The sequence below is a fragment of the Alligator mississippiensis genome, chromosome 4, assembly GCF_030867095.1.
Source record: "Alligator mississippiensis isolate rAllMis1 chromosome 4, rAllMis1, whole genome shotgun sequence".
Classification (NCBI taxonomy): Eukaryota; Metazoa; Chordata; order Crocodylia; family Alligatoridae; genus Alligator; species Alligator mississippiensis.
Genome location: NC_081827.1, coordinates 131,169,614 through 131,192,587, shown reverse-complemented (window position 1 = coordinate 131,192,587; position 22,974 = coordinate 131,169,614). Strand labels below are relative to the sequence as shown.

The 22,974-nt window shown below is 44.3% G+C and overlaps 1 protein-coding gene and 1 long non-coding RNA gene across 2 annotated transcripts in view; both read left to right on the top strand.

Annotated features, from left to right (window-relative positions):
- Window positions 1–22,974, top strand: part of EFCAB6 (EF-hand calcium binding domain 6) — a 208,210-nt gene that overhangs the window by 109,985 nt on the left and 75,251 nt on the right. Inside the window, exons 9-10 of the mRNA XM_059726207.1 lie at window positions 255–426; window positions 8,017–8,135. Of these exons, the coding sequence (XP_059582190.1) occupies window positions 255–426; window positions 8,017–8,135 (291 nt within the window). The remainder of the gene's footprint in view (window positions 1–254; window positions 427–8,016; window positions 8,136–22,974) is intronic.
- LOC132250206 (uncharacterized) lies at window positions 11,055–11,767 on the top strand. Its single transcript, XR_009461844.1, has 3 exons — window positions 11,055–11,188; window positions 11,276–11,343; window positions 11,475–11,767. It is a non-coding gene; the product is annotated as an uncharacterized LOC132250206 (long non-coding RNA).

Below are 22,974 nucleotides of genomic sequence, written 5' to 3'. Positions count from 1 at the left end.
CTCATACAATCAGTTTTTACAAATCCCAACTTAAACAGAAAGTTCTAACTAAAAACTGATTGCACAGTATGGCAGTGGGATCCACATGTACCATTATTTCAGCCAACTATAATTGTAATTAGACTGCATAAACAACATTTCAGGTGTCAATATTCCATTTGTTGTTAAAACAATCCAGTTTATTACTGCTGAATCAAATGTTTGAAGTATCAAAAACAAGTGACTTGTCTTTGTGTGCAATCTTTCAATTTTAGAATGAAACAGATTGAAGATCAAACTAACAAACATACCAAGAATAGAACTGTTGATGAAGTAATTGAAAGGCTGAAGGACAATGTGATACAACAGGAAGCGAGTATTAAAGACAGCTTTCTTGCATTCAACAAGCAATCAAGTGGCAAAATTAGTAAAGTTGATTTCAGAAAGGTAGGAGAGGCTACTTGTTTTTCTCCCTTTTGTTGTTTTCCTTGGAAAGAGGTTTATTGTTTTGTACTCACATACCTAAAGTTGATTTTCAAGTGCTGTTTCAGTCATTGAAGCTCACATGAACTCCTTAATAGCATAAGGGGAGTCTTAGATTTCATCTCCCATTTATAAAGAAAAAAGAAGTCATTTTCTAACCTTTGAAAATTGAAATCGATGTAAACTGATCTCCAACACCAAAAGGAACATGTTACTAGACTCCACAGGTGCATCTAGACGAGTGTGAGTGTGCAATTTGCAGCACTGCAGACCCGCAAATCACATGCGTTGCACATGCAGGCATTCTTCACACTCTAAATTTGCAGCACAGTGAGCTTTTTTTGACACCGGGATATCCCAGTGTCAAAAAACCCTACAGCAGAAAAAAGCAGGGTGGTACATGTGGCAGCAGCGTGCACCTCCTGAATCCAGAGCCTGGCTGGCCAGAGTCACTTTCCAGCTAGCGGAGAGGCTCTGCATGCCTGGACTGCCACCACTAGAACTCTGGGATGCCCCCAGGACCCCACATAAGGCTGCTGGGGCCAGCCTAGGTGCTGGCCCCAGTCTTCCTGACATCACCTAGGGCAACTTGCTGCATATCAAAGACCTCAGGCATGGGTGTTCCCCAGGGACAAGTAGCAGTGGCAGAACTATGTACTGCTGCTATTTGTCCCCAGGGAAACGCACATGCATGCTTGTCTGAATGTGCCCCATTTCTGCAGGAGATGGCAGCAAATCTCAATGACCCAATCTCTATCCTGTGTCAGTTATATTTGTGGTGCAAATCAAATGAGTATCTAGCTAATAACCCTTACCAAAATCCTTAGGCCATGTATATGGCTGATAGCAACTGAGTACAGTTGAGTGGAGATAAGTAGTAATATATTGTTTGAAAACCAACCAAAATGCCTGATGGTTAAAACTTTACCTCTGAAGCCTAGAGTGAGCTGGCTGCTGCTTATTGAGCAACCATTATGCAACAACAGCAAATTCAGTTGTGTAAGTACATTAAGCACCTCGAACAATTCCATGTTTACAAGGGCTGCAAGTCCAGCTTGTGGCCCATTGAATCCTACACTATCACTGCCAGTGCTGTTTCAATCACAATCACAATCATATTCAAAGTAAACATAAAATGTATGTTTATACTGGGGATGCAGATTCCAAAATAATGTTGGCAGGCAGTAAGCTCAAGAACAAAAGCCTTAATTGATAAACCTCCTGCACGTAGGAATGGACTGATCATTCATCTGATTAAAATTGATGGGTTAGATTCTAGGCAGTGCAAGAGAGCTCCCAAGCAAGCCTTAGAGTTGGCAGGCTTTATGTCACCTTTAAAGCGCCCCTCTCTACAAGGGCTATATGAAGTGCCTGCGTTACGGGGGTTCTCCCCCAGGCACAGGATACAAAAACCATAGCTGGAGTACTGAATCCCTTCTACAATGTACTTTTATCACTGGCTTTTGTTACGCTGATTTTTACTACATATGGGGAATGCAGCCCTAGAATTATTAGGCCTTTTGGAAGCTATTCATACTGTGGATGGGTACAGAGATTATTTGTGATGTCCCCCAGAGCCTGTTGTAGCTCTAATTGTTTATCTGTCTCTTCATGGTGCCTCTTGAAGAGATTTGTTAACTCCATGGCTTTGGTATTAGTGCTGTGAGGCAGGTGATACCTGGCAAATGTTTCTCTCTCTCTCTCTCTCTCTCTGTCTCCAGACTTCAAGGGGAAATACATTGTTATGGTTTGCTATTGGTTGCAGGAAACTGGCTGAGAGTTTGTTAGCAAAACTGCAGTTATTCTGAATAGATCAGGTGGGAGAGACTATGGCAAGGACATTTTCTTGGGTGGGGAGATACTGCAGAAAGCAAGTGTGGCCACAACCTATGCCTTGTGTTTTTTCCTGTGATGATGTTTCAAGATCAGGAGAAAGCCATAGTTTAAATAGGACTGTATCATGTTAATAAATCCCCTAAAAATGACAGCACACGTTGTTTGCCTCTTTTGTGTTATAGGCTCTTCAGTGGTGAAAATTTCATCTCACTGTAACTATAGAATATACTGTGTTGACTTGTCTGCTCTCCCCCTCCCAAATGTATTTCTGTGATTCTGTGAATATGAAAGCAAACTGCTTTGAAATATGGAGTGCTAAATACATGTAAAATAGTATTTCTTTTTCTTAATAATGATACTATGTATTAAGAATACAGTTAAATTGTAAGCTTTCCTCCCACATGCTGCTCTTACATTTGTGGTATGTACCTTTGGGATATTGACTTTGGATTACTGCAGTGTGCTCTACAGTGGCTTATTTGTTGCCTGCAGCTAATGCAGCAGTAGAATTGTCGTCATTGGTAGACAGAGTGAATGCTATCTACTTGCTGCTTTTTCCCCCTCTGTATTGGCTGTTTGTGACCAAGTTGAATACAAGGTTTTGGTCTAACACCAAAAGCCTTTAAAAGACTGTCTTAGGGATCTCACTGTTTCTCTGACACTCTACAGAAAATATATGCCTTTTTGAATATTGCCGGTACACAAAGAATAAGTATAATCTTATATCTGCAGCCAGCTGTGCTGCAGTCCTATCAGATCTCACAAGCCAAGAAGGTTTAGGCCAGAGAAATGTGGATGGAACACTGGGAAGACTTACCTTTTGAAACATATCATTGTGATTGTTCAGTAGAGGCCATACTTTCCTCTAATTATCCAGTTACGTTCTCCAACAACCATTCCCCACACCTCCACCTGCCCAGGTGGAATGTAATAGAACTACTCATGAAGAAAAGTGATACCCTGTATGCTTAAAAGTAGGAAGACAGGATCCCAAAATAATACTGATCTGAGAGGAGCTATCTTTAAGATGAACTGTGGCTGCCCAGAGTTGCCTGTATCCCAGAGGACCCATCAGTTATTTTGCCCCCACCATCACATGGTGGAGTAGGGAGATATTGTAGTAGAGGTACTTTATGCATGCCCTTTTGTTCCTCAACAGGATTGCAGGCCTTTGTCTTGGCTAAATTAACTGCTGACATCAGTAATGCCACTGATAAGCTTTGTAGTGGTGGCAAGAACTGAGCTCCCTGGGTCTACTCTACCTCTTTTTGTAGGCCATACATCCCATCTCCTGGCATGTATGAGGCAGAGTAAATATTGTTGATACAAAGGCAGTAGAGGGGATGAAGAGCAAGATAACTCTTCATGCTTTTCTGGAGCTCTGCTGGATCTCACTAGCCATCAGATACATCTACATGAGATGCTTTAGTGCACATTAGCTTAGATTACTGCACAATATGGATGTGTGTCTACACGTGCGTGTCCTTACTGCATAGTAAAAATGGTTAATTGTGACTAAATTTGATACCTGCAAATGTAGGTATTACATTTAGTCGTGATTACTTAATGTGCAATAACACCCATGTAGACACAACACAGCACTAACTTTAGGGCCAGGTCTGCCCTGCCACTAGGGAGCAAGGCTAAGCCCAGCCCTAGGGCTCCTGGCTGGGACCCTCTCCTGGGCCAGGGCTGGGCTGCTCTCTGGCAGCCCCTAGCTGCAGGCAATTAAAGCCTTCAGCCATTCTATGCACTGGGGGGCACACACCAGGACCTTGGAGGAGCCTGTGCTCTGAACAAGACCACTGCAGGCCTTGTGGGCCCCCCTGGGCAGAACACAGGCTGCTTCTGCCTGGCCTGTCCCTCTCCAGAGCTGCTGCTTGGTCACAGGTAAGTCTTGCAAAGGACTGCAGCTTGCTGCACCCCTTGCCCAGGTCTGATATTCCCCCCAGTGCTGCTGCCTGGCTGTCTCTGATGGCAGGACCAGCTCCTGTTCCCTGCTGCTGCTCATCCTGCGAGTGTCTCCATCTTTGCAGGTGCTGTACTGAAGTGCCTGTGCTGTGTGGCTCCCAGTCTCTGGCCATGTCCCTGTACTGAGTGCTGCTATGAGCTCTCCAGGGTTGGCATTACAGGGACAGCTGCACAGCAGCCCAGAGAGCTGGCGCAAGATAAGCATGTCATCCTCCTCTTCATCATCAAGCCCTGGCCCTGCCCACATGCGCATGCCTGTGCTGACCTCTTGGGCCCCCAGCTGGACCTGGAAGGAGGTTGTCAAGCTGGAATGAGAACAATCCAAGTCAGTGTGGCAGTGCTGCATTAAGGTCAAGGACTTGTGGGCACAGTGGATGATCATGACTGACTGCAGTCATCAGTATGGTCATGCCTGCAAGACCAAGGCCTTTATTTGGGAGCTGACTCATATTCTGGCACCCTGGGACCCAGGCTGCACCCCTGTGAGTATCACCAGCAGAGGCAGCCTGCCCTGCCCCTCTGGTGACATGTCATCGGTGGTGGGGACCTCAGGCCTTCAGCACCCTGACCTGCCCTCCTCCCTGGTTGCTGCATCTACTGGCAGCTCGTGGAGCCCGGCCAGTGGCTGCCTTATTCTCAGCACATCCCCAGACCCCTCCATGAGGAGCAGCTGGCAAGGTCACTACCAGCCAACAGCAGTGCCAGCTCCTCGGCAGGGGTGGGGGGTCCCCTTACTGGTTAGCAGCCTGCCACGCATGAGCCATGTACACCAGGTGCAGCCAGTTGCCCTTGTGCTAGCCTTGCCAGCCCCAGACACATGGTCAGTCCTGCACTTGGGGGAGATCCCTCCCTCCTTCCCTCTCCTGCTCCCCCTTCCTAGACCCTCCCTAATATAGTAAACAGTAAATAGATGTAAGCAGGGTTTTTATTGTTGGTGAGTGGGGGGGGGAGTGGGGAGAGGGCTCTGTTTGTTGGGGGGGGAGGTAGAGAAGGAGATGGGGGAAGGGGATGGGGGTGGGTGTTGATAGGGAAATAAAGTTTTTTTGTTTCAACCATGTGCATGTCCTGAGAGTGGTGCTGGGGATGGGCAGGGGGTAGGGGGTGTGTGGGCAGTGGGGCAGGCAGGCTGGAGCAGGGAGTGCAGGAGAAGGGGGTCAGCCAAGGTCTCCTGCAGCTGGTGCCCTGGCCCCTGCTCATGGGCACGCAATTGTTCTGGGGCCTGGGCAGGAGGGGCCCTGCAGGGGCCATCAGGGCCAGCACCATGGCCAACAGAAGCTCAGGGCACTGTTGTTGCTGGCGGGGCAGGGCTGGAGCAGCCATGGCATGGGGAGGCAGGGTGGGCAAGGAGGGAGCTGCCATGTGCTGCTCCTGCACTGGGCTCATGGCTTCTGGGCAGGGAAGGGACTGGCCAGGGATCAGAAGGCAGGGGGTGAAGGAGGGCTTCAAGATGGCTACCAAGTACCGTTAGCTGACTGGCTTCAACAAGGCTGCCAAGTGCCGGCAGCCATGTGGCTGGAGGCTGGGACTCCCCCTGGTAGCCACAGAGGCACATGCGGGGTTGGAGGGACTTGCCACTAAAGTTAATGCCAAGTCCCTGCACGTGTAGGCACCTGCCAAAAATAAGTTATTGAGCATTAGGCTAATGTGCAATAACTTTAATTGCAACTAATTGCATGCGTTGTCCTGACTACTGTGGGAACAGGTCCTTGGATCCCTGCATTAATACAGACAGTCAAAGGGGTTTGTGGAAATACAGTTATGCAGAAGCAAGACTAAGGGTAACAGCTGTCCACACACTTTGGATGTGTGACCATTAGGAGACAATCATTTTGTAGCACTCCAGTATCTTGAAGCCATAGTCATGACCAGGGGCACCTCTCCTTAAATCAGGTTCAAAATCTTTTTATTTTGTGACACACGCAGTCCAGGACAATGAGCTTATCTTAGAATACATATTTATTTTATTTTATTATTTATTTTATATTATTATTTTATTATTTATTTGCTTTGCATGTCCAGATTTTTGTATTCCTTCTACAGTTAATCACTTGATCCAGTGGCAAATACCTGTCTTACAGAACAGGAAATATACTTGCTTATCCCAAAGCTTTCAATGCACTGAAAGGAATGATAATTTGCTGATTAGAGTATTCTTACTTGTTTATACTCCATATACCATTCAGCCATTTGATGCTTTTTTTTTCTTTTAATCTCTACAACTAACAAAAGTAATAGCCATAGAAACACTTGACAAAGCACATGTCAGAGTTTTGTGGTACAGATGATAAAAGAGCACACCCACATCAGGCGTTAAGAAGCCAGATCTAGGGCTTTCTTCTAAAATCCTGGAGTAGCTGAGGACAATAGAATGTATGCAGAAAGTGCTGAATAGCAGCACAAGCCAATGCTGTCACTACTAAGTAAAACCCAATGAGAGACAGGAAGAAAGACAGAGTAGCAGAGAACTATTATGGCCAACTGCTTGAGAGAGGGAGAGTCGTGTACCCCAGACACCTATCCTCTAGCACAGTGTTTCTCAACTTTGGATCACAAGAATATATGAAAAGGTCATGAACAAACTTTAAACATGGATCAACAAACTCTTAAAATGGATTCTCTTTTAAAGGAGAAAAACTTGGCAAAACCGAGGGTTTTCTCTTACAGGCTGGCAGAGTCCCAGCCTACAAGGGGCTGCTTGGGACTCCCCATGCCCTTCTGCCCCCATCCCACACACTGGGGGACTGTGGTCAGGAGTGAAGGGTGCTGGGTCAGGACTGGCCAATCTTTACAAATGGGTCCTGGTACAAAAAAGGTTGACAACCACTTCTCTAGCACTAAGAACGTGTTGATAACTTCCTCCTCCTTGACTCCAGTCAGAAAAGGGGAAGCATGTTGGGCATGCAAATGTACCAGAAAGCTCCTTGCCAAAACTGTTACGTGAGGTGGACCCTCAAATCCTGGTTCAGAGGTATGTGTGTGGTAGGAATCCTAAACCACTGAATGTCAGCAAGTGCAATGGGAGAAGAGCAAGGAGTGGAAAAATCTGGTCATGACCCATTGAACCTTCCACTGAGCATCTGCCCTCTGCCACTGTGTGACAGTTGGGCTATTGGGCTGGATGGACGTATGGTCTGACTCAGTAAAGGGCAGTTCTTATGTTCTCATGTTTATGTTATGTTCACCCTCTCCTTCCTGCAGCAATAAGTGGCTACAGGGAGCCTGTGATAAAATGTTAATATTATTAAAATCCATTTTGTGGCTGAGTGGTGCAGGAGGGGCAGGAATAAATCTTGTTCAGGAGCTAATTGTGGCTTCATGTCAAGAAAAGTGTTAGCAGCACATTCTATAAGACTGTTAGACAAATTACAGATTCACTCTGTTAATTGATTTGTCATCTGACACTTTTCAGATGACATGAGTGTCATCTGACACTTTTCATTTTCCAGTTGCAGTTAAATCTCAGCCAGGCATTTCATGCTTCTATATAGCACCACCACTGAAAAAATAGTTTCTCTGTTCCTCCTTGCGTACTGTTTTGAAACTATTGGGAGTAGAACAACAGCTAAATTAGTCCCTATAAATACAATGAGAAGAGGTAAATTTTCAAATCTATGTAGGGTTTAACTTTGTAATCAAAACCCATGCAATCCTTTGAAAATGTACCCTTAGAAATCCAGGCATTTATTAAAAGGAATGGCTTACTAAGCAAACAGCATTTCCTTATTTAACTTGTTTTAACACTGACAGATGTTAGAGGATCATGGGATGCCAATGGATGACAATCAATTTAATCTACTAACTGAAAAATTAGGATTCCCAGATAGAGGGTTGAGTTATCTTGATTTTGTAGCTTCATTTGATGGTAGGTAAACATGGCAACATAGCATAAAATGAAACTTTCATGAAACAGATAGAAGTTTTCTCTCACAATAGTATATAAGTCTCTTAAGGGAGACTCTCAAGAGACTTTGTATGTTTTTCTTATTGAGAAAATCATACAGGCCTCTATCATTTCAACACTGAATTACTTCAGTATGTTCTACATGTTAACCCAGATGCCACTGGTGCTGCCTCATCACCCCCATCCCATGTCACTCCTTCCACAGCAACTGGGTTCTTTGCACTACAGTAGTATATGGCTCTCCGCCCTTCAATGCAAATGTGACAGGTGGGCGGGACCGGAAGTCCCACCCCCTTCACCCCACCCCCTTTCCCCTTTTATGGTGTGTGATGTCATCAGCCACACACCCTGACCCCGGTCACATGGTGCATGGCATCAGCAACTCCACCCCTGACCCCGGTCACATGGTGCGTGACATCAGCAACTCCACCCCTGACCCCAATCACATGGTGCGTGACATCAGCAACTCCGCCCCTGACCCCAAACATGTGGTGTGTGACACCAACACCACATGGTTCATGACATCAGAAGGACAACCCAGGCAGACCCTCAAAGCCCAACCCCTCATGCTGCAAGATCCGCCCTAGATCACATGGTGCTGTTATGGCCTATCAGGTCCCTGACCACTCTAACCCCCCTACGCCGGAGCACAGGCATGGCCTATGGGGTGGTAGGGTGGTGATGTGACCCCTCTAACAACCCGCCCCAACACCCCCAACCAATTGGCAGGGGTTTCAGAGGCCTCAGACCTGCCAAGAACAATCCTGAACCAATTGGAATGAGTACAGTGGGGGGGTGGGGTTTAGGCAGCAAACCCACTAGGTCTATCTGCTTTCCCAAACGACCCCGCTGTTTATCTGAGACTGTGGTAAGGCAAGCAAGGGCAGATATGGATTCTTTCACAATGCCTGTAGGCCCACTCACTACACCACCAAGACGGCCTTATACAAAGCGTTACCGTAGAAATAGTTTTGAGGAGGAGACCCGACTCCTTGCCCAAAGACTCTTTGAGATGCCTGACCCTGTTGGGGAAGAGCCTGTGAACAGGCAATTGGAAGAGACCCAGGACCTCGAAGCAGACGTTGAGACTTTGGAAGATGGTATCTTTGTGCCTGAGCCTGCGTGCCAAGTAGAGGTCACTGCAGAGGAGAGACCGGTAAGAGACTTGGAGCATGAATGTGGGGGTCTTTGGGTTGTGACGGTAGTGGTGGGGTTCACTTCATGGCACATGTGTGTTTGGAAGTAGCTAACTTAGTCCTTTATTTGAATTCCTTTGCAGCTAGATGAAGCCTTTTTAATGACACCAGAAAACCTCCTCACCAGTACACCAGAAGGAAGTGTATGCTTCTGCAGAGAACAAAGACCTGATGAGGCTGAAGAGTTAAGAAGTGAGCTCGGCATCGAATCTACACAAGCTCTTACATCACGTGAACGTAAAGTTTTCATGAAGTCTCTTGTTCGCGTTTCCTTTTATGGCATAATGAAATACTGCTTGAGGCAGAGACTTTTTGACCTATGCTGGGGGTGCACATTTGACTTAGGGGGTCAAGAAGCCCACGAATGTATTACTTGGTTAGATGAAGACATAAATAAAATAATTCAGGATCTTTGCCAGGAAATATGTCTTGATAGCATTTTCAATGCTGTTATAATCATAGGGTTTGCCAGGAACAGTCTCAGAATTACTGAGAAACACTTAATTCAGGTTAGACAGCTTTTAAATACTGTGTATTCTGCAGAAGATCCTAAGGCTGCCCTTCATGATTTGATCACTGAGGAAGATGAAACACTCATACCCCATATTGAACGCTTAATTGGTGCTAGAGATTATAAAACCCTGCTTAAGAGAAGGGATTAGCAAAACGAGTTTGGGGCGTACCTCTGTTGCTGTTCTGGGTGGGAGACTGGGGAATGTGAGGCTGTAAAACACAACAACAGTTTTCTACATCTAATGTATTTTAGCATTTGCTTTAGTGTCTTGGATATCTAATCACATACATATAGGGTTTTTTTGTAAAGATAAAACAATGAGACTTAATGGTCATTAGAAATGATAAAAATCCTTCTTAGGAGAAGGGGTAACAAAATAAACTAGTAAAATATTGTAAAAGTTTTAATGGAAATAAAGACTGAATTTAAAAACATATATTCTCACAGCTTTTGTATGGTATGGGTGGGGTGGGGTGGGGTGGGGTGGGGTGGGGGTCTTGTTATAAAGATAAAACAGACCTCAAAAAAAAAAAAAAAAAAAAAGATGACCATAAGTTATCTCTTACCAAAAGGCTTGCTGTAAAGATAAGGCCGACAAGGCATAATGGTCACTGGATATGATAAGAAACACTTCTTAGAAGAAAGTTTAACAAAATAAACTAATAAATATTATAAAAGTTTTTAAGGGAAATAAAGACTGAATTTAAAAATATATATTCTCACAGATTGTGTATGGTATAGGGGTGGCGGGGGTGTGTATCATAAAGATAAAAAAACAAGCGGCCTGGTGTGTCCAGATCGCCACATGTTTTAAGACTAAAAGGGAGTGGAGGTGTCTTTTAGTGCTGACTATTTTAATACAGTTATATTTTACTTTATACATACACTATTTTCTGGTCGACAATGCATAATGGTCACTGGATATGATAAGAAACACTTCTTAGAAGAAGGATTAACAAAATAAACTAATAAAATATTATAAAAGTTTTTAAGGGAAATAAAGACTGAATTTAAAAAGATATATTCTCACAGATTGTGTTATGGTATAGGGGTGATGGGGTGTGTATTATAAAGATAAAAAAAGAGGCCTGGTGTGTCCAGATCACCACATTTTTTAAGACTAGAGGGGGTGGGTTGTCTTTTAGTGCTGACTATTTTAATACAGTTATATTTTACTTTATACATGCACTATTTTCCTTAATCTATTATTTAATTTTTAATACAGAGGACTTACTTATTGTATCATTTCATTTATATTACAGAGAGCTTATCAGGTGGGGAAGCCCCAGGCCATTTTACCACAATAAGGTAAAAATTATTTTAAAAGGATTGGGTTATTTGTGGCAGTGTTGCTATAGTCACACTAAGTTATAGCAACTGTTTGTTTTCAAACAGAACCTCTTCTTCTAAAATAGAAAAGCAGAACAAGCACATACAGTCATGTTTTTACCCAGTAGTAAAAGGTAATTTTTCTGAAACTGTGTGTTTCCTGTGGGAGGAGAATCTGTGTGTAGGGGTTAAGCAAATTTTAAATTTACAGTGTGTGAGGAAAGTGAATTCTCAATGCTGAGATATAAATTTTATATTTCCTAAGTGATCACACGCACCACACCCAAAGAAGAGCAGGGACCTGGGCAGAGACCTCTAAAAGCACAGCCTGCAGATCATAACACCCAAGGATCAGAAGACGGATGGGACAGAACAGAAGGGTACGATTCCTCGGAGGAAAACAAGCCACATACCTCTGAGAAACTCACGTGTAAAAAGACTAGGATTCACACCCCCAAAACAGGTGATCTGAACCCTGTGAATAAGAAACCCAGGACTGATTGCTTGCACAATTTACAAAAAGAGGAGAGTCTTTCTCCTTTTTTGAAAGATCATAATTATTGTGAAAAAAAAAAAAGAGGGTGGGTTTTCGAGGTGGGTATAAACACCCTGTCTTGAAAGATCATGATTACTGTGAAAAAAAGAAGGGGGTTTGGAGTGGTACACACAGGCGTATACGTCTCAGAAAGAGTGAGCAGAGCCCTTTGAAAGATCATGATTATTGTGAAAAAAAGAGGGGGATTTGGAGTGGTACACGCAGGTGTATACATCTCAGAAAGAGTGTGCAGAGCGCTTTGAAAGATCATGATTACTACCGGCGCAAAAGGGTAAATTTTACTCAGAGAGGAGGTAGTCTGTGTAATTCGGACAGCAGGCGTAGTCTGTATCATAAGAGGGGGAGTCATGGTAAACGTGGGGGTAAAAATGGTTGGCCAACCAGCAAGTGGCTTGCGGGGAAAAAAGTAAGGGCCTGGTTAAAGAAGAGCGTGGGGAAGGCTAAACACCGTTTGAGGAAAAAAAAAAAGAGATCCTCTAGGGATCCCTCAAACACTTCCCCTCCTATCAGTCCTGACCTTTCACCAGAACCCCCAGAGCCAGAGAGGGGGGATGGAGAACATGGTTTAGGAACCCCTTTAGAGAGTCCCTCAAATGTACCCCAGACACCCAGATCGGACCTTTCACCAGAACCCACAGAGCCAGAGAGGGGAGATGGTGACTATGGTTTAGGAAGCCCCTTAGAGGGTCCCTCAAATGTTCCCAGACCTTCCCCATCACCAAGACCTGAGGGGTCAGAGGGTTGGAATAACGAATCTGTTGTAGAAGACAGTTTAGAGGACCCCTTAAACGCCCCCCGGTCTCCTGAGTCATCAGAGGATGTTTTACCAGATGTACATATGGTGCGGGTGAGAAGGCAAGAGTGGTCTGTAGCCAGGTTTGGAGGCATGAGGTACACTGAGGAGTTCCGTTTTGTGAATCTGGAGCGTGTGCCGTTACACGTGGCATACGAAGCCATAACCCATGGGGTGGAAGAAATTGTAGCAGAACTCCGCCAGAGATTCACAGGCAACGATTATGCCCAGTTACGTATTCAGGCAGATAGTTTGTCAAACTGCTTATACTCTCGAGCTATTAATTTAAACAAGATGACCCCTGAGCTGTTTTTAGAGTGGCTCAGTAAGCTGTTACAAAGCCAGAGAGAAATATTGCTCGATTCAACATTTCGGCTGGTTGTGATTGTTGTGAAAGGCCGGGGAGGTGGGAGCCGTAGAGTTATAAGCTCTATCCCCTATTCTCAGATCATTACTAAAAAGAGGAAGTATTTAATAGACTTGAAAACCTATGATACTAACCTGTGCTTTGCAGGCAGTCTATTGGCTGTTACAAAACGTAGAGGGGCCAGAGATGTCGAACTGCTAGATGGTGCCAAAGAACTGCATAGGAAATTAGGACTGTCTATATATCAAAAGGTTATGCTCCATCAAGTACCTTTGTTTGAAGACCTTGAGCAGGTTAACATTCACATAGTGATGCATAAGGAAAAAACTGGGTGGAGTTTATTTAAAACACAGGACACGCCCAGATACCCCGACACCTGTTTTCTTCTGCTACATGGTGAACATTATTATGGTGTTTTAGATGTGAGAAATGTGTTTGGCATGAGAAATTATTGTGCTCTTTGTCAGACGTTGTACAGCCATAGCCACACGTGCAGGTTCCGATGTCATCTTTGCCTAAGCCCAAACTGCTCTGAAAATGTGGGCAAGACACAGAGGTGCCCTAACTGTAAACTGTTCTGTCGTTCCAAAGAGTGCTTCGAAAAGCACGTGGCCCTGGCCTCTGAAAATAGGATCGAATGTCTGACTAAAACTCTGTGCGATGAGTGTAAATCTTATGTGGACAAAAAGCACGAGTGCAAAGGGCGACAGTGCAAACGGTGTTATGGGAAAATCACGGATGTAAACAAACACTGGTGCTTTATGCGCCAGATTAAAGAGCCTGAAGAAGGCGAGGGGTACATTTTTTATGATTTTGAATGTGTGCAGGAGACGGGTATGCATGTGCCCAACTATATTTTTGCAATGGAGCTAAAGACAGGGGAAAAAAAACCTCAGAAAGACACAGGCAAAAACCCCAAAAGGGTTTGTAAAGCTAAGCCCAAAAAGCCAGAAAGCACTTGGGAGTTTAAGGGTGAAGAGTGTCTGTCTGATTTTATTAAGGTTTTTATGGATAAGAAGTTCAAGAACTACACCTTCATAGCTCACAACGCCAAAGGCTACGACGGTTACTTCGTTGTCAGCCAGTTATTGAAGGAAAAAATGGGTGTGAAACTAATCACTCAGGACGGTAAACTCATGTGCATTGAAGTGACCAGGCTAGGCATCCGTTTCATAGATTCTTTAAACTTTTTGCCTATGAAACTTAGCAGACTTCCACAGGCGATGGGATTTGAAGGATGCAAAGGTTATTTCCCACATTTTTTTAACAGGGCAGAAAACCAAAACTATGTGGGACCTCTCCCAAAGATGGAGTACTACGGCGTTGAAAATATGATGACCAGTGAGAAAGGACAGTTTTTAGAATGGTATCAGAATAACCGCGATAAGACCTTTGACATGCAGAAGGAGCTGGCCTATTATTGCCAGCAGGATGTAAAAATTTTGAAAGAGGCCTGTTGTCTCTACAGGGATGAGATTATGAAAATGACACGGCGGGTAGACCGAGTAAAAGTAGATGGTGAACTCCAAAATGTAGTACGCTGCATAGATCCTTTTCAATACATCACGCTGGCCTCTGTCTGTATGGCCATGTACAGGTTTATGTTTTTGGAACCACAGACCGTAGAGCTTCTCCCCCCGGACAACTATCACAGGCAGAAAAAGAGGTTTTCAACCCCATCTATTCTGTGGCTAATGTACATATCGGAGAAAGAAAATATTCAAATTCAACATGCCTTACAGGGTGGGGAATTTCATGTAGGTCCCTATTTTTTAGACGGCTATGCCAACATTGGTGGGGAACCTACGGCGTTTGAATTTAATGGATGCTTTTTCCACGGCTGTGTCACTTGCTACAATGAGAAAGACCAGAACCCTTTGACAGGGACGACCTTCGGGTTTCTGAATTATCAGGCATCGCACAAGACCGATTATCTCAAGAGAGAAGGGTTTACCGTTAGGACCTTTTGGGAGCACGAGTGGAGGGCTCTGTTAGAAACGGATGGGGAGCTGGCAGATTTTTTAAGCAGAACCCCGCTGCCTTCTCCACTGGTGCATAGGGATGCTCTTTTTGGGGGCAGAACTAATGCCATCTGTCTATATTACCAAACTAAACCTGGCGAACAAACACACTATTACGATTTTACCAGTCTTTACCCCTTTATAACCAAAACGAAGGAATACCCAATCGGACACCCTGAAATCATTCATGACAATTTCCAACCCCTATCGAGCTATTTTGGAATAGCCAGGGTGAGACTGTACCCACCGCGAAGTCTTTTTTTCCCTGTGCTACCCACTAGGATGAACGGGAAACTTATGTTCACGCTGTGCCGCCTCTGCGCGGAAACAAGACAGCAAAAGTGTGACCACATAGATGAAGAGAGGGCCCTCCTGGGCACGTGGTGCACACCAGAATTGAATAAATCTATCGCCAAGGGGTACAGAGTAGCTCAAATCTGTGAAGTTTGGCATTTTGCTGAGAAGTCTAGCACCCTTTTTTCAGAGTACATAAAAATGCACCTCCGTCAGAAGCAGGAAGCCTCGGGCTACCCCGCCTGGTGTACTGACCTAGAAAAACAAGAGAGATACATGGCCAATTTCTTGCAAAAAGAAGGCGTGACCTTACGCCCTGAGCACATCAAACCCAATCCTGCCAAGCGCCAAATAGCAAAATTGTTTCTAAATTCTTTGTGGGGTAAATTCAGTCAGAGAACCAACTTGCCCAACACCAGCATCGTTAGAGACCCCGAAGAACTCTTTGGCCACCTCTTTTCTCCCGCCTATGAAATTTCATCTTGCGACTTTATTGATGATGAGGCAGCCTGCGTGTCTTGGAAACACGCCAAAGAGCATTACACAGTCTCTGGTAACACGAACATCTTTATAGCCTGTTTCACCACCGCTTATGCACGCTTAGAGTTGTACTTGCTGTTAGACAGCTTGCAAGAACGTTGTCTGTACCACGACACAGATTCTGTGATATTTGTGAGCCGCGAGGGAGATTGGAATCCCCCGCTAGGTGATTATTTAGGCGAGCTCACCAGTGAAATCCCGCCAGATGAACACATCACGGAGTTTGTGTCGGCCGGTCCAAAAACCTACGGGTACAAGCTGTCTGGGGGAAAGGTTTGCTTGAAGGTGAAAGGGATTACCCTGAATGTGGCCAACAGTGAAAAAGTCAACTTTGAAACCTTGAGTGATCTTGTTCTAGATTATGGGGCAAACCCCACTGGGGACACCCCTAAAACAATTGTGATACAACAGCGCTCTATCGTCAGGAACAAAAGCAAGTGGACGATAGAAACCAAAACCTTGAGAAAAACGCAGAAAGTCGTTTATGACAAAAGGGTCCTCACAGAAAACTTTAACAGCCTCCCCTATGGTTTTTAAAGATGGATATGCGTTGGAAGCATCCCTTTTCTGTGATTTTGGCAGGCCCTAGCAACTGTGGTAAAAGTTACTTTATAAAAAACCTTTTGGATCACGCTGATAAAATGGTGTCTGTTATGCCTGAGAATATCGTGTGGTGCTATAGCTGTTGGCAGCCTTTGTATGAAGAACTGCTTTGTAAATATCCTTTTATCAAGTTTGTGGAGGGTCTACCGGACAGTCTTAATGACAACTGTTTGTTTGCATCTGAGCATTATGTATATAGTTCAAAATATTTTCTGTCAAGGGAAAAGGAGCCGCACCATTGCTCTTAACACAAAATACATGGTTTTGTTTAAAAACCCCAGGGATAAGCTACAGATAGTGTCCCTGGCGCGGCAGATGTACCCGGGTAAGACCCAGTTCTTTCTAGAAGCTTTTGAGGATGCCACTAAAACACCTTACGGGTATCTGGTGGTTGATCTAAATGCTTCTACCCCAGATCCGTCTTTATTTCAATGCTGATTGTGTCGATGTGACGTTGACTGATGGGGACATAATGCGGGCTGTCATACATGATGGTGACAAACTCATTGTTGCTTCCACGGACTGGGACACAACGTAGCAAAGGTACCAAAAACTCCCCGACAAGCTGATGTTCCACAATGTCTGTGTAGACATACAGCGAATTGAATCCTCAGGTAATATCAGCTGGGAAGGGTGGTTTTTTAACAGAGACTCCGGGTAGCATTCCCAAAATATAGGCTAGCTCACCATGCGTATAAAAACCATAAGAGTTATTTTTGGCTTTAAGTCTCACTTTCCCGAACGCTTGGTCATAGTGCATAACTAATTCGGGCGGAGTAGGGTTGCTGGTGATTGTATTGTTTATAAGATCCAGTAAGTCTGTGATGGATGTATAATACCCCCGAGACAGGCTGTACCCCCATTTTTTAGTCCCAGAAATAATTCTGAAAGGGGTGTCTTCGTTGATGTTGTTCCAGCTGTGTGGGTATTGTATTTCTGCTAACCCTATCTCCCAGTTCCCCAACAGATCCAGAGGTTTAACCAGTTGTATGGTAAAGTTTGAGCTGGTGTTCTGCGGAAAAATGCTGGAGCAAGCATTGCTGGGTAAAGTAATGTAAAAGTCACCATCACACATCTCGACCTTTTGACTGAGGTACCCCTATATGTTACAAACTTGGGAGGCTTCCACCCAACTGTTAAATTTAGATGGCCACCCCAACCATTTTACCAACAACTGCTTCTTTCTTCCTTTTCCTTTCGTTGCTAGAACTTTTTCAACCCTGTAAACTCTGTCCTGTTTGGGATTCACTTTTTGTAGTTCTTCAGGGTAGAAAGAACCCTCAATAGGTTCATCTTCGTAATCTTTTAGGCGGTATACAGGCATCTGCACACGTCTAAGGACTTCATCCACTATGAAAATCTCATCGGTGAATGTTTGTTCATAACCTTTTTCAAACCGCCCTTTGGCTCTAGACACCCTCACGTGGTCTCCTTTTCTAAACACGGGTGCTGCTGGTTTTATTTTGAAATAGTCCCCGTACATGGCTTTCCACACCCATGGAGAGTTTGAGAAGTTCACATCAACAGGCCTGGTGCGAATAGTTCTGTGAAAACTGTGGTTGTAGCTCTTTATAAACTCTAGTAACACATCAAAGTAGCGAAAGTTGTTGCGGGCTGTAAAATACCTCCACATCTTTGATTTTAATGTTCTGTTAAACCTCTCTACCACCGCCGCTTTCACTTCACTATTTGTCACAAAATGGTGAACATTATACTGTTTTAACAGCTTACTTAAAGACTTATTTAAAAATTCTTTTCCCCGATCAGTCTGTAATTTTTGAGGTACACGGCCCTCTGTAAAAATGGTTTTAAAGGCTCGAGCTATTTCACCACCTGACTTGTCTTTTAGACCCATGGCCACGCATACTTTGATAATATGTCTATCGCTGTTAAGATGAACTTAACCCCTCTGTTGTGTTTAGAAAACTGCTGCATATCCACCAAATCTGCCTGCCCTTGTGCATCAATATCTGAAACAACAGTCTTGTTTCTTTTAAAATGTCTTCTTGCCGGTTTGTGCAGGGTATAAGCATCCTGGTCTGAAAGCCAGGCGGCCACCCCACTTCTGTTCAGGAACTTATTCTGCCTTTTGGTAGCTTCAAAAAACGCGTTCACCCCACCAAAACTACCAGCTTCACCAGGAGAGTAATAAACTTCCTTTAACATAGCCTCCTGTGTAGACATGTCTGTTAACCGTTCCCCCCCTACACTTACCCCCACAATAACACCCGTGTGGTGCAAACACTTGTGGACAAATTTAAACCACAGCACAAAGACACCATCTTCCAAATTCTCAACTTCTGTTTAGTGGTCAGGGACCTGATAGGCCATAACAGCACCATGTGATCTAGGGCGGATCTTGCAGCATGAGGGGTTGGGCTTTGAGGGTCTGCCTGGGTTGTCCTTCTGATGTCATGAACCATGTGGTGTTGGTGTCACACACCACATGTTTGGGGTCAGGGGCGGAGTTGCTGATGTCACGCACCATGTGATTGGGGTCAGGGGTGGAGTTGCTGATGTCATGCACCATGTGACCGGGGTCAGGGGCGGAGTTGCTGATGTCATGCACCATGTGACCGGGGTCAGGGGTGGAGCTGCTGACGTCATGCACCACGTGACCAGGGTCAGGGGCGGAGTTGCTGATGTCATGCACCATATGACCGGGGTCAGGGGGTGTGGCTGATGACATCACCCACCATAAAAGGGGAAAGGGGGTGGAGCGAAGGGGGCGGGACTTCCAGTCCCTCCCACCTGTCACATTTGCATTGAAGGGCGGAGAGCCATATACTACTCACTACTCCTCCCTCATCTAGTTGCTGCTTCTTTCCCCAGGCTCCCTTAGGGTTTTGTACTGTGCATGCAGTGGGGGAAGGGAGCCAGACTGCTCAGCCTCTGTGAGATAAAGGCAGAAACTGGGCTGCTCCCACTGCTGGTGGGTGCTGTTTGGAAGTGGGGGGAGAGGATTGCTGCACATGCGGCAGGAGGGAGCTTGGGGGAAGGAGGGGCTGCCCACATGGGAGAATGCAGGCTGCCTGCATGGTGTATGCAGATGAGGAGGAGGATGGAGGGGTGGGGGAGAGTGCTGCCCAAGTGGTGGAAGAGCCTAGGGAGATGGCTTCCTGTGCAGCAAGTAGCCCTCAGTCTGAGGCCTGCACCCAGTGCAGCCCTAGGACTATGGCCTGCGTGGCATGCCCCCCCCCCCCAACCAACTGCTAGGCAGCCCTGCTGTGGGTCAGCTTGATATTTTAAGATCGTGCCAAATTCAGACGTTCATTAAGTGAAGATCTTTCTTCTGCACTCCCCCCACTGCACCTTCTTCCCTCCCTTTCCCCTTACTGTCAAGCACAGCTGAGCTTGACCAGGGATGGGGTCTCTTATGGGCATGGAGCACATGAAACCCCTGCCTGGCCAATCAGCAGCACAATACTGCTGCATTGCCTGCCTAGCCAATCAGCAGTCCCAGCACTGCATGGCCAGGCAAGGGCTGAACTTCCATGTGCTGTGCTCCAGGATGAAGCTGCTCAAGCATTGTCTGCCAGTAAGTGGCGGGGGGGGAGGGGGAAGAAGGGAAGATGATGAGTGGGGTTTGTGGGGAAAGGGCAGAGACAGGGGAAGAGGCAATGACAGGGAGTTTGGGAGGGAAGATCCAGAGACTGGGGGAGAGCGACAGACTGTGGGGAGCTGCGGGTGGGAGATGGGAGGTCGGGGGGGGCAGGAAGGCTGCAAGGGGAAGACATTTCAATACTGAGATTCTAGATCTGGGATATTATAACAGGTTTATTAATTTTCCATGTATAGAATCTAATTAATTGGGGGGTGATCATCTTATATTCTGGGTAATCCTATATTTAAGTAGATATGGTAGTTGTATTTGTTTCATTGTGAATGTGAAGGTCCTTTGGGGATGGCTAGGTAACTCCTTTTTTCTTTGTGCCTCTAAATAAATGAATAAATTAAATGACAAGCATGCATTAATCATTGATTTAAAAATTATCTAGTGAGGTTATTATGGGTCTCAGCTAAAATAAAATTTCTTGGCTTAGGAAACAAATTTTAATAACATTTCATTTAAGTCTACTCAGGCAATTTGAGGGTAATTGAAGCTAAGTCTGGTTTGTATAATTTTTGTAGTGTTGGAGTGATGTTATATCTGTGATGGTCCCACAAACATGAGAGAGATGAAGATTTTTGTGAGTAATCTCTTTTATTGGACCAAGTGCAGGGTTGGGATAGACGTAAGATAAGCTTTCATATGCAGTGCATTCTTCTTTAATGTTTCCTTCCTCAGACGTGAAGAAGAATGCACTGCATTTGAAAGCTTAAGTATATCCCAACCCTACACTTGGTCCAAAAAAAAGAGATCACCCACAAAAATCCTTACTTCTTGTATAGTTTTTGTTATTTGCAATTGGAAAGGTTTCTTTTTGAAAAAAAATGTAAAAAGTAAAAAGTCTTCTTCTCCTTGACATTATTGGTATTAATTAATCATATATTTTATTGTAGTTGTGAGAGCCCAATGAGGTAGTATCACAGTTCCTGTGACTGCATTTGTGAAAACCTGTATATTTTGTGGACAGACACATGATAACCTCTGCTCCAGATAATTCACAATCCAGATAGTAATACAAACTTCACAGCCGTGTCAGCTGGATCAAAGCGGGAAACTGATCCGAAGCTCTGGATCATATCGCACAGCTGGATCCAAAGCAGCCGGATCCAAAGCTGGATCGAATGCCTGCTGACTCGCACAGGCCTAATTTTTGTGTAAATCTCTTTCATCTTACTATTCCTCATCGATGTGTATGATCCTATTTACTCTAATGTGACACTAGGGTGAAATGATTGCGGAGCAAATAAAGCAGGAGGAAATAAAAATGCAAAATCAATGTAATATGCTTTTAGGTATACAATATGTATTTATAATGAATGTGTGAGCATGAATGAATATATTGAGGGAGAATACCTGAGAGGGTGCTGGAAATTAAAATTTCACGGGCAAGTGTTGAGGTATACCCACTCCAAGCCACTGTAAAACCTTTACATTTCACCACACTGCGATATATTCTATACATAGTACTTAAGATGTGGGGAAACTCAATGTTTTTTTAAACAACTGTGTTGGGGCACTTTTCATTTCTCTATCCTGAAAAGGAAGGCACCTTAATTACCATTAGTTTGTCTGCACAGAGAACAGAAGTAACCATAAAAAGTATCTAACAATAATCAAAACAACTTTTCTGTTTCCAAAAATACTTTGGCTCTTCCAGGACTAGAATCAAATTTTGTATGGCCTCCTGGGAAGATGGCAATCCCTCCTTCCTGATATCCTTTGGCTGCAAAGGTTTAAATGGTTTAAATCAGTGACATCAGAGATGTTGAAAAGTGGTCATTTGTTCAGGACAGAATTTTGCCTGACCTGAGCCTCTGGCAGGTTAGTTTTGGGAGTCAAACTCCACAGTCCAGCTGTGAAAGAAGAAATATTTTGTTAGCTGAGGCTTGTTTGAAGCTGGCAATTTGGCTACATTAGAATTACTGCAGGATGTTTGATTACTGTGCAGTGAATGGGCAATTGCAGCCAAAGGTGTGTGACCAACTAATTTCCACGTCACTGTCTGCAGCAACCATATAAAGTGTTTTTGTTCACTTAGCCAAAGAGGCAAAATGATGACCAGACTCATTTCATATGGTCTCCACTCCTCTTCTCCAGTTCAATGCCCTCCCTCAGAGCAACCAGAAAGCTAAATCAAAGGTAAAATGCCTTGCCTCAGAAGTGCTTTCTGCAGTAAGGTTTACTCACCGAGAACTGGAGCTTTCTTCTTTGCCTCTACAGAAAAACACACCATGGAGCAGAGCAGGAGCTGATGTAACTTCCCTGGAAATCAGATGGACATTTGCTAATTCTGTAAACATCTGTTGCAGTATTTAATGTCTGGGGCCTGAAGAACATGAGAGGGTATTTTTAAAATGTCTTGTACATGGTAAATAAGCCAGCTTCATTGACAAAAACATTTAAACCCAAAGGGACTGGAGGGAGAGAGTCAGATCTTCAGATATTCAAACCACAGATTTCTTTACCATGATTTAATTATTTCAGATCCCATATTGAATGGACCTGGAACTACATTATATCACAGCCCAAACCACTGAGTAAAGAGCACTAAATTTTACTACCTGACTGCAGAAGAATGTCTCAGTCAATTTAATAATAAAATGATGGAAGAACATGGGGTAAATAAATGCAACTGTATATTACTTTTGGCACTATAGCTCACTGTTAAGTCACTAAAAATATTTGTTTAGCATTTTTAAGTGCTGTCAAAATGGCCTTATAAAATGTTATTGGTGTTAAATGTTTATTCTAAGTAACTTCCAAAGTGAACATGTTTTCAAGTCAATGGCTGATCCTCTGAACTACCATCCCTGTAAATTCTGTCCAGGTCTAAAGATTCAACCTCCTTTATCATCATCAGTCCTAAAGATTCTGCAATCAGAAGCAAACCAATGGTGTTGATGGTGTAGAAAAACAGACCAAATGACACTTTCACATCTATATTGACTCAGCAATGCAACATAAAGAAAAAAGAATAGTTT